This window comes from Callionymus lyra, chromosome 17 (assembly GCF_982586985.1).
Source record: "Callionymus lyra chromosome 17, fCalLyr1.hap1.1, whole genome shotgun sequence".
Taxonomy (NCBI): Eukaryota; Metazoa; Chordata; class Actinopteri; order Syngnathiformes; family Callionymidae; genus Callionymus; species Callionymus lyra.
Window position 1 is genome coordinate 5,846,247 of NC_141834.1, and position 10,087 is coordinate 5,856,333.

At 43.0% G+C, this 10,087-nt stretch overlaps 2 protein-coding genes across 6 annotated transcripts in view; both read left to right on the forward strand.

Moving 5' to 3' along the window:
* Positions 1-4,228, forward strand: part of itsn2a (intersectin 2a) — a 45,770-nt gene extending 41,542 nt beyond the window's left edge. For all 4 annotated transcript variants that reach the window (XM_087779142.1, XM_087779144.1, XM_087779145.1 and 1 more), the window contains 10 exons: positions 392-498; positions 1,451-1,634; positions 1,703-1,801; positions 1,870-2,037; positions 2,117-2,323; positions 2,393-2,514; positions 2,594-2,676; positions 3,404-3,487; positions 3,556-3,729; positions 3,838-4,228. In XM_087779142.1, the coding sequence (XP_087635268.1) occupies positions 392-498; positions 1,451-1,634; positions 1,703-1,801; positions 1,870-2,037; positions 2,117-2,323; positions 2,393-2,514; positions 2,594-2,676; positions 3,404-3,487; positions 3,556-3,729; positions 3,838-3,989 (1,380 nt within the window). In that variant the 3' untranslated portion in view covers positions 3,990-4,228. The remainder of the gene's footprint in view (positions 1-391; positions 499-1,450; positions 1,635-1,702; positions 1,802-1,869; positions 2,038-2,116; positions 2,324-2,392; positions 2,515-2,593; positions 2,677-3,403; positions 3,488-3,555; positions 3,730-3,837) is intronic.
* A 4,051-nt stretch (positions 4,229-8,279) lies between these two features.
* Positions 8,280-9,868, forward strand: LOC148062233 (uncharacterized). Of its 2 annotated transcripts, none has more exons than XM_087812771.1 (2): positions 8,280-8,389; positions 9,119-9,868. In XM_087812771.1, exons 1-2 carry the CDS (start codon positions 8,338-8,340, stop codon positions 9,649-9,651), a joined length of 585 nt encoding a protein of 194 aa, XP_087668897.1. In that variant the 5' UTR covers positions 8,280-8,337; the 3' UTR covers positions 9,652-9,868. The 2 variants fall into 2 exon arrangements, with proteins under 2 accessions (XP_087668897.1, XP_087668896.1); XM_087812770.1 differs by lacking the exon at positions 8,280-8,389 and adding an exon at positions 8,578-8,824.
* The last annotated feature ends 219 nt before the right edge of the window (positions 9,869-10,087 follow it).

A 10,087-nucleotide genomic window follows, 5' to 3' on the forward strand; every position in this document is an offset into this window, starting at 1 on the left:
AAACGTAGTCTGTTGCAATGGAAAGAAATGTACTCCAAAATAATACTCGCAGAACAAAAATTAGTCTGTTGAAATGGAAAGAAATGTACCCCAAAATAATACTCACAGAACAAAAGTCTCTTAATAATACTACAAAAACAAAAACAGGCTGTCAATGGACATTTTAACCAATAATAAAACTGACAGACAAAACCAAGGCTAAGTTATCCTGAAAACTGGTTCTCAGTTGAGAGTAAAGTCATGAGCAGCTTAACCTCAGTAACTAAACCATCAGTGAGGTTTGAAATCATGTTAAATGCTGTTAGTAATAGTAGTGACTCGTACCTGTTAGCTGGAGTATCTCATGGTGTGAAGAGATGGAAACCAGAGACATGAGAGATGTTCTCCTCAGGTGTTCTACAAGCCCATGTCTGAGTCCGGACGACTGACAGAAGCAGAGATGGACGTGATCTTCGTCAACTGGAGGGAACTCATCGTGTGCAACAGCAAACTGCTCAAGTACGTTCAGATCCTCTCTGGTCGCTGAAGGGTTTCCTGTGATATGTGATGCCTTCACTGACCACTAGTGGTCGTAACTTTGTGAGTTCAAGATCAGATTGAGATAAACTTATCATGAAAACACTTTTTCTTCATCTTTTTGTTTTTCCAGACTTCTGTCTTATCTTTTCTTCATCATATCTTTCGTGTTCTTTGACCCCATCTTTCTTTCTTTCTTTCTTCTTAAGTTCCCTCTTTCACTTATTTTTATTTTTCTTCATGTTCTTCTACTTGCTCTTGCTTCATCTTTTCTTCATCTTCTTCCCACATTCTGTTCTTTCTCTTCGTTATATTCTTTGTCTTCTGATTTATTATTTTCCTCATCTTCTCTTTTTATCATTTTTTTTGCATCTTCTTCTTTCTCATGTTCTACTTCGTTGACTTCATCTTTTTTCCTCGTTATTTCACTTCTTCTTCAACGTCTTTGTCATCTTCTTTACATCCATATTTTTCTTCAAATGATTCTACCTGGTCTTGCATTTTTCTTCATCTACTCTTTTTCCTTCCCTTATTTTTTCCCCCTTCTTCTTTTGAATTTTGGTACTTTTTTCTTTATCTTCTTCATCTTTCTTCTTCCCTTTTCATTTTATCATGTTCTTCTACTTTTGTTGCTCTTCCTTTCCCTTTCCTTTTTTTTCCATCTTCATCTTGCGCCTTGTTTTTCTTCATCATCACTACATCATCAGACTACCTTTTTGTAGTCTATCTTGTCCTTTTATCTTCTTCATCCTCCTATTCATCTTTTTGATCCTTTACTTTTCTCTACTTGTCCATCTTTTACCCGTTTAACATTCTTCGTTCAACGTTTCTCTAGTTTAATCTTTTCCCACGAGAAAGATTCCTCGTAGGAAACAAATGAGATGATGTGAAGATGTCATGAGGTTTGTTGAGGAAGACCTTCTCTTCTGCTCAGAGCCCTCAGAGTGCGTAAAAAGACCGGTGGAGACAACATGCCGGTGCAACTGATCGGGGATCTGCTGGCCTCCGAGCTGGCCCACATGCAGCCCTACATTAGCTTCTGCTCCTGCCAGCTCAACGCTGCCGCACTGCTGCAGAGCAGGACGCACAACCAGCCCGATTTCAAGGACTTTCTCAAGGTCAGAGAGTGAAGGTGGTCCTACAGCGCTAAGTGGAGAAAAACATGGTTTCCCGTTTGTCCCAGCAGAAGATCGCCACCAACTACCGCTGCAAGGGAATGCCACTCTCCAGCTTCCTCCTCAAGCCCATGCAGAGGATCACGCGCTACCCACTCCTCATTAAAAATGTACGTTGAGCACACAAGCTTTTCCATCCTCGTCCTCCCCGTGAGATCATCATGTTCCTCCCGTTCAGATCCTGGAGCACACGCCGGACGACCACGCCGACCACGTCCTCCTCAGGGAAGCCCTGGAGCGAGCCGAGGAGCTCTGCTCGCAGGTCAACGAGGGCGTGCGGGAGAAGGAGAACTCGGACCGGCTGGAGTGGATCCAGAGTCACGTGCAGTGCGACGGCGCCATCGAGGTGATTTCACCACGAGCTCGTCCATCAAAACCGTCATTATTCAGGTGTTTTTGAAGCTTTTCATGTTTTCCTCTCCCAGCACTTGGTCTTCAACTCGCTGACCAACTGCCTCGGGCCTCGTAAGCTGCTGCACAGCGGCCGCCTGTACAAGACCAAGAGCAGCCGGGAACTGTGGGCTTTTCTCTTCAGCGACTTCCTGCTGCTCACACACGGCACCAAGTCCTTCTCCTCCTCCGACAAACTGTTCAGCCTCAAGACCAACATCACGCTGAAGATGTACAAGACTGTACGTCCGCTTTCCTTCCCTTCACTCGAAACATCATCTGATCTGATCTTCTGTGTTGTCTCCTTGCAGCCGCTGTTTCTGAACGAGGTTCTGGTGAAGATGCCTCCGGATCCTTCCAGCGATGAGCCCATATTCCACGTGTCGCACATCGACCGTGTTTACACGCTGAAGACTGACACTTTAAATGAGAGGTACACGCTTAAAAACCCGAGGTCACGTGTGCGTTTGTAAGTAAGTAAGTAAGTGTGTGATTTGTTGACTCTTGTTCAGGGCGGCATGGGTCCAGAAGATCAAAGCAGCATCAGAACATTTCATTGAGACCGAGAAGAAGAAGCGAGAAAAGGCTTATCAAGGTAATACAAATAAAAAAATCAAGTAATGTGTCGCTCCCGTCATTGTTGCTGTTGTTCATGTTGTGGCCACAAGAGGGCGGCAAACGCTATTTTTGCAGTCAACTAATACAGACGAGTTTGTTCCTGTCTGGAGCATTCATGTGGTTAAGGGCTGAGCAGGACCAGCAAAAATCTCCATTCTTTTGATTCATAGTATGATCAAGACTATTGATTCTATAATTTGCATTTATTTAACATCTTACTACAAAAAATATGTATAACATCAGAGGCACGAAAACAAACGTGTTTGTGGTATCCTTTGTGTAATTTTTGGGTCAAGGTGACCCAAAGGCACGAAAACAAATGTGTTTGTGGTATACCTTGTGTTATCTCAGGGTCAAGGTGACCCAGAGGCACGAAAACAAATATGTTTGTGGTATACCTTGTGTTATTTTTGGGTCAAGGTGATTTTTAAACATTTATTTGAACGTACAACTCAATATTGCATATGATATGCCATCACTCTCAGTGACATTGACCTGAATTGCTCCCATAATGCTTTGCCGCCCAGCCAAATAAAAACCTCAAAACTGGAAAGGGAAAAACATATGGTGAAATTTGCTATTTAACCTTTTAAACAGTTTGTGTAGACAAATTTAAAAAATGTTTTCTGTGCTATGCTTTTAAATGCAGCATAACGCTCTAATGCAGCTTAACATAAATGACCTTCGACCTTTCTGTGTTTCAGCTCGCTCCCTTAAAACAAGCGGGATCGGCAGACTGCTGGTGACAGTCTCTGAGGCGAAGGAGCTGAAAGCCTGCAAACCCAACGGTTCGACTCTCTTACCTGCTGCAGCTGGTTCTGTTCTGATCACGATGGAGAATCTTTTCTCTCTGCAGGGAAGAGCAATCCGTACTGCGAGCTGACCATGGGGGCGCAATGCTACACCTCTCGGCCCATCAACGACACTCTGAACCCCAAGTGGAACTTCAACTGCCAGTTCTTCGTCAAAGACCTGTACCAGGACATCCTGTGTATCACCGTGTTCGAGAAAGACCAGTTCTCGCCTGATGGTCGGTAGAAACAAGAGCATTTGTTAAGATAGTATTTAGTGATTTATGGATAGTTCTCCAGTGATATAAGGGAACACAAGAGTCTGAGTATCGCATCTGATCTTGCAGATTTTCTTGGTCGTACCGAGGTTCCCGTGGCGACCATTAAGAAGGAGATGGAGCTCAAAGGTGCCGCAAACCGTCATCTCCTCCTGCACGAGGTCCCCACTGGAGAGGTTTGGGTCAAGCTGGACCTGCAGCTTTACGAGTCGAGCAAATGAGCGCTCGGATTGTATTCACACGATTGCCATTAATGCTGTTGGAAGAAACATTTTTCACCACATTGAGTTCTAATGAATAATTGACCTGAAAGTTGTCGGTATTTGATGTATTTTCTTAAATGTTCCACAGACTGATGTCAACAATTGTCCTAACTTTTGTTTCCATTCAATTTCATTAACAAATGTATATGTTTTAAAGGAAAAATATATAGTCTCAATAAAGTTTATTTAAATCCTGACATGATTAGTCATTTATTGTCTTGTAAATCTGAATTTGAGTATAATACAATCGCGTTTTATCTTTTTTATTTATTTATTTATTTTTTTTGCTTTGCATGATAGAGTCAAGGTGAGCACTTACTTGCAGTACTGGTCTCTTACGACAGGTGGTGGTGTTTCCACTTCAAAAAAAACACGTGTGACGTGACCTTTGATGGTGAAACGGGGTGTCAAACTCAATGTCTAAGGTATTTCTGTTGTTCAATTCAATTCAATTTTATTTAAAGTGTCTTATCATAACAAAGTTATCTCAAGACACTATACAGTTGAAATAAGACTATAGTTGATTAAGGAAAAATAGATCCCAGCAATTGCAAACAGTGAGCTGTACAGTGAGCTATGGCGAGGAAAACTTCCTTTTAGAAGGCAGAAACCTCGAGCGGAACCTGACTCATTGTTGACGGCCTGCCGCTTTGACCGGCTGGGAGGAAGGATGGGGGGGTAGACGGATGGATAAGGAGAGGAGTGAGGGAAATTATAGTGAGAAAAAAAAAGAGGAGAGTGTAGGAGAGTCCATGGAGGTGCTGGAGAAAACTCGGGATCTGATGACGTGGTGAAGATCCTGGATCAGCAGCAGCTCTGGAGGTGGAGCCCTGGGGCTCTGGGAGAGAAATAAAAAGGTGTGGGTTTAAACTGCACAGGTGATGAATGTAATGCAGAAAAGAAGGATATACAGAGCTCTGTGTCTAAAACTCCTCCAGCATTCTCAGCCTATAGCAGCTAAGATAAACAGTTAAGTTAGTTATAGGCTTTATCGAAAAGTAAGGTTTTAAGATTGTTTTTAAACATAGAGAGGGTGTCTGCCCTCCGGACTGAAGCCGGTAGTTGGTTCCACAGCAGAGGGGCTTGAAAACTGAAGGCCCTGGCTCCAAATCTACATTTAGAGATTTGTGGTATAACTAATAGATCAGAGTTTAAGGATTGTAAGGTCCTAGAGGGTTGGTAAGTTTGGATTAAATCTTTAATGTATGTTGGTGCTAGACCATGTAAGGCTTTATAGGTTAGGAGAAGGATTTTAAATTGTATTCTAAATTCTACAGGAAGCCAATGTAGGGAAGACAGTACAGGGGAAATGTGTTCGTGCCTCTTAGTCTTAGTCAGGACACGAGCTGCAGAGTTCTGAATGAGCTGAAGAGTTCTGAGAGACTTTTTAGAACATCCTGACAGAAGAGAGTTACAATAGTCTAGCCTGGAAGTTACAAAAGCATGGATGAGCTTCTCAGCAGCATCTAAAGGAAGGAAGTGCTTGATTTTTGAAATGTTACGAAGGTGGAAGTAAGCAGTCCGTGAGATTTGTTTTATGTGTGAGTTAAATGGTAAGTCCTCGTCAAAGCATACACCCAGATTCTTTACAGTGGTGCTAGTAGCAGGAGCAAGTCCATTATGTAAAGCTAGATCATTAGTTAAAGACTGTCTGAGATGTTGCGGACCAACTAGTAAAACCTCAGTCTTTTCAGTAGGAGGAAGTTTTTGGTCATCCAGGACTTGATATCTGTAATACAGGACTGTAGTTGTGTTGGCTGATTTCTTTCATCTGGCCACATGGACAAGTAGAGTTGGGTGTCATCAGCATAACAGTGAAAGTTTATATAGTGTCTTCTAATCAAGTCCCCTAGTGGGAGCATATAGATTGTGAATAGTATTGGACCAAGAACAGAACCTTGTGGGACACCATAGCTGACCTTAGTCTGTGTCGATGAGAGGTGGTTGACATGTACATAGTGCGTTCTATCCAAACAGGTAAGATTTAAACCAGTTAAGAGCAGTTCCACGAATGCCTATATGGTTTTCTAGCCTCTGTAGAAGGATTTGGTGGTCGACAGTGTCAAATGCAGCACTGAGATCTAGAAGAACAAGAACTGAAACATGGCCCTGATCAGAGGCCATCAGTAGGTCGTTACTATCTTTTACCAGGGCGGTCTCTGTGCTGTGGTGTTCCCTAAAACCAGACTGAAACACCTCAAATTGATCATTGTCATGGAGATAATCACAGAGCTGACTTGTTACCACTTTCTCCAGAAGTTTTGAAATGAAGACAAGATTAGAGATAGGCCTATAGTTAGTGAGGACCTCTGGATCGAGAGTGGGCTTTTTAAGCAGAGGTTTAATTACTGCAACTAAAAAAATCGGAGGCACATAGCCTGATGTTATTGACAAGTTAATAATGTCAAGTATGAAAGTGCTAAGTAAGGGGAACCGTTCTTTAAGTAGCCATGTGGGAATAGGATCGAGAAGACATGTTGTGGACTTTGAGGAGGAAACAACCTGGGACAGCTGTCAAGGACTCACTGGTAGAAAGGAGTCAAAATATGTATCAGTCATAGTGTCTGTGTCCGGTGAAGCTGCACCGGTTGTATTAGAAGAATCTAGCAGGTCTTGAATCTTTCCTCTGATAGTTACAATTTTTTCATTAAAAAAGTTCATGAAGTCACTGCTACTGAGATGAGGAGGGATGGACTGCTCAATGGACTGATGGCTCCGTGTCAGCCTGGCTACAGTGCTGAATAAGAACTTGGGGTTATTCTTATTTGCTTCTATAAGTGATGAGTAATAGCTGGCTCTGGCTTTCCGAAGAGATGTAGAATTCATTATGTTTTGATGAACGCCATTTCTTCTCTAGTCGTCTAGAATCCTGTTTTGATTTACGTGTTTCCTGAGTATACCAGGGAGCAAGACTACTTCTGTTAACAGTCTTTTGAGTTAGTGGTGCGATTAGTCAAGCGTATTATGCAACGAGTCTGTAAAACTGCCCACAAAGTTATCAATGTCTGGGTGACTATGGGTAGAGTTTCTTGACACACTGAGGCTAGGCATTTTACTGAGCACTGAGGGAATTATTTCCATAAACTTGGTAATGGCACTTTCAGACAGACATCTTTTGAGAGTGCTCCTGCTCTGTAGACTTGGCTCATTTAAAATGAAGTCAAAGGTTATTAATTGATGGTCAGAAAGAACTGAATTCTGAGGAGAGACAATAACATTTTTAATTTCAAGTGCGTATGCTAGGATAAGATCTAATGTGTGCTTAAAACAGTGAGTCGGTTCATGTACGTACTGAGAGAAACCAAATGACTCCAGGATAGAGTGAAACCTGTTGGCTAAGCTATCGTGGACCATATCAACATTGATGTTAAAGTCACCATTAATAATCACTTTATCTGATTTAAGCACCAGGCTGGTCAGGAACTCCGGGAACTCAGACAAGAATTCAGAATAAGGTCCAGGGGGACGATAGACTCCAACAAAGAGATGTGACTGACCTGATCTCGAGGTTGTATTAGATATGCTAAGTATAATACTTTCAAAAGAGTTGAAATCATATTGTGGTCTAGTAAAGGTTGACAGACATGAGTTGATGGGCGTCGAGGGGCGTTAAAGTTAGTGTGGCTGGATGGTGTTGATTCATTTAAAGATACCTAATCATCTATAGACAGCCAGGTTTCGGTTAAGCAGAATAAGTCAATGGTTTTATCTGATATAAGTTCATTTATTAGTGCAGCTTTTGAGGACACTTATTTCTCCTGTCCTCTACAATCGTAGTGCAAGTATTTATTTGATTTAGATTTATTTGAATTAGATTTTCTTTAACAGCTCTTTTACTGACATTTTTTCTTGGTTTTATTAAGCGGGTCAGATTCACCCTCTCTATGTGGTTAAAGGCGGGTGGCTGTTGTGGGAGAAGGGCAGAAGAGTGTGGAAGAACGCAGTTCTGCCTTCTGATCTGTGCTCTGAGTTGTTCCCCTCATTCCACTCAGAAGCAAAATAACTACTTGAAATCCAGCCAAGGAAAAAAACCTGGTTATCGGTTTTCTATTCACTGCACTCTCAAGATAATAACACAAAAGACATCATATTATTAAAGCAGTTAAAAAAGTAAAGCAGTAAAATATTAGTATACATAAATACAATAAAAACAACAATACTGCTGAACTATCGCAGTAAAATAAAAGATAAAATCTCTTCCCTCTTGTAAAACCTGTTCTTCCTGCTCATGACGCCCGTCATGCCAAACATATCAAAGGTTCATTTACTTTCAGTTTCTTTCTTACTGGACTAAAGTAGGACTCAAATGGATTTTTTAACTTGGATTTTCGTTCTCTGGATTATCTGGTTTATTAACGGTAAGAAGAATTTACTTCAATCCACTGTGTTTTGGATTATTTCATCAGGTTTAGAACAGGAACCAACTAGCAACCGTAGCATCCAAACACAAAAGAAGGTTAGATCGAGGAGGCAGCAGTGTAGAAGAAGAGACCTGGAAACCACAAATATTTAGTTCTGCCAAACAAGCTCCTTGACGAACCTGGAACGGTTTGTGTTGCGCGAGACACTCCAGGGTGTAAACTCATGTTGACACCTAGAGGTGCATCACCCGCTTAATGTCGGGAATTAAGTGCGTAAAGAAGGGGCGTGGCTTGCCTGGATTAAAAATCACCATCCGCGGCCACGTTCTTTCTTTTTGGTTGCGGCTGCTGGACCCGAAGGTGACCACATGGATTGGTGGACGTGGTTGGCAGCCAGCATCGTCCTTCTCTGGATATTTTGCTTCACCGACGGTAAGACGAGGAGTCAGAGAGTAGATCAGCGGGAGGTCTGTTGAGATATTAGGATTTGTGTGGGATGTGGCGAAGTGTTAATAGAGGTCTATGTCGTCCATGACTATTTAATATGTCTGATAATGATAATCGTGAAAGTGTGTTTTAACTCGTCAGGTTGTTATTCAATATTGACACGCCATGTTTGTGTGTTCGCTCAAGTCATTAATCCAGGTGCAGACGTTGTGTGTAATGGCTGCTGACATTAGCCCGGGTTTTAAATTAGACTCCATTTGACCCGTCACTGATCCTCAGGCAACGCCGTGCTGGAGCTGCGACTCTTCTTCCATGCCTTGACCAAAGCGGTTTGCCACCTGTACCTGGCGCTGCTCCCGCTGCGCCGCGCCGTGACCCACTTCGCGGACTGCACCAAGTACTGGATCAACAAGTACTGGATCAACAAGTACCAGCAGCCGCCCTGCGTCCAGAGCTACCAGGACCACGACCCCCCGCTGGGCCGCAAGGGCGCCCTGCACTTCCTGGAAGGGATGTGTGTGGTGTGCGAGACGGTGCCCAACCTGATGGGGGCGCTGCTCGGCCTGGCCTCGGCCGTCGGCCACCTGCTGCAGGCGGGGTTCTACATCCTGGCCGCCACGCTCCGGACAATCCAGGTCAACGTGTTCTCGCAGATGAACGGCGAGCGGGAGCGCTGGGACCGGGACCGGCTCAGGGCCAAAGACGGAGAGAAGAAGCTTAACTCCAAAGTGCTGGAATACATCTCCGTGTTCTGTCAAGACCCCGTCAGCGCCCTGCGCATCAAAGTCGACGTGCCGCCTGTTTACAGATAATGGTGTACGCGGATAACACACACAACTACACACACGGTTTAATAATGCAGGAGAAATCTGTCCACCTTGATAGTTGTGTGTATTGTCCAGACACGTGTCGACCGCTACGTTAGATGCCTTTTATCTGTGACGTCTTGATGGGTCTGCTGTGAAGAAGATGGAGTTTAACTCCTGCTCTCTCTCGATTTAAACCAAATATATATTCTTTATGAAGGAATGATTCTTTATCTCTTTTTGTCCAAGTTGGTTCCCCAGTTTATACCACTTTATTCACTGATGTTCTGATGAACACAAGGATGTGATCTTTACAGCTGTTTGTGAAGTTATTCACTTATTCAAAAGAAATGGTCCAATTTCAACAACTTTCTATGTGAAGAGGATTACGGCCATGTAGGCAGAAAATATTCCCACTTTGGGAAGCAAAGAGAAGCATTTA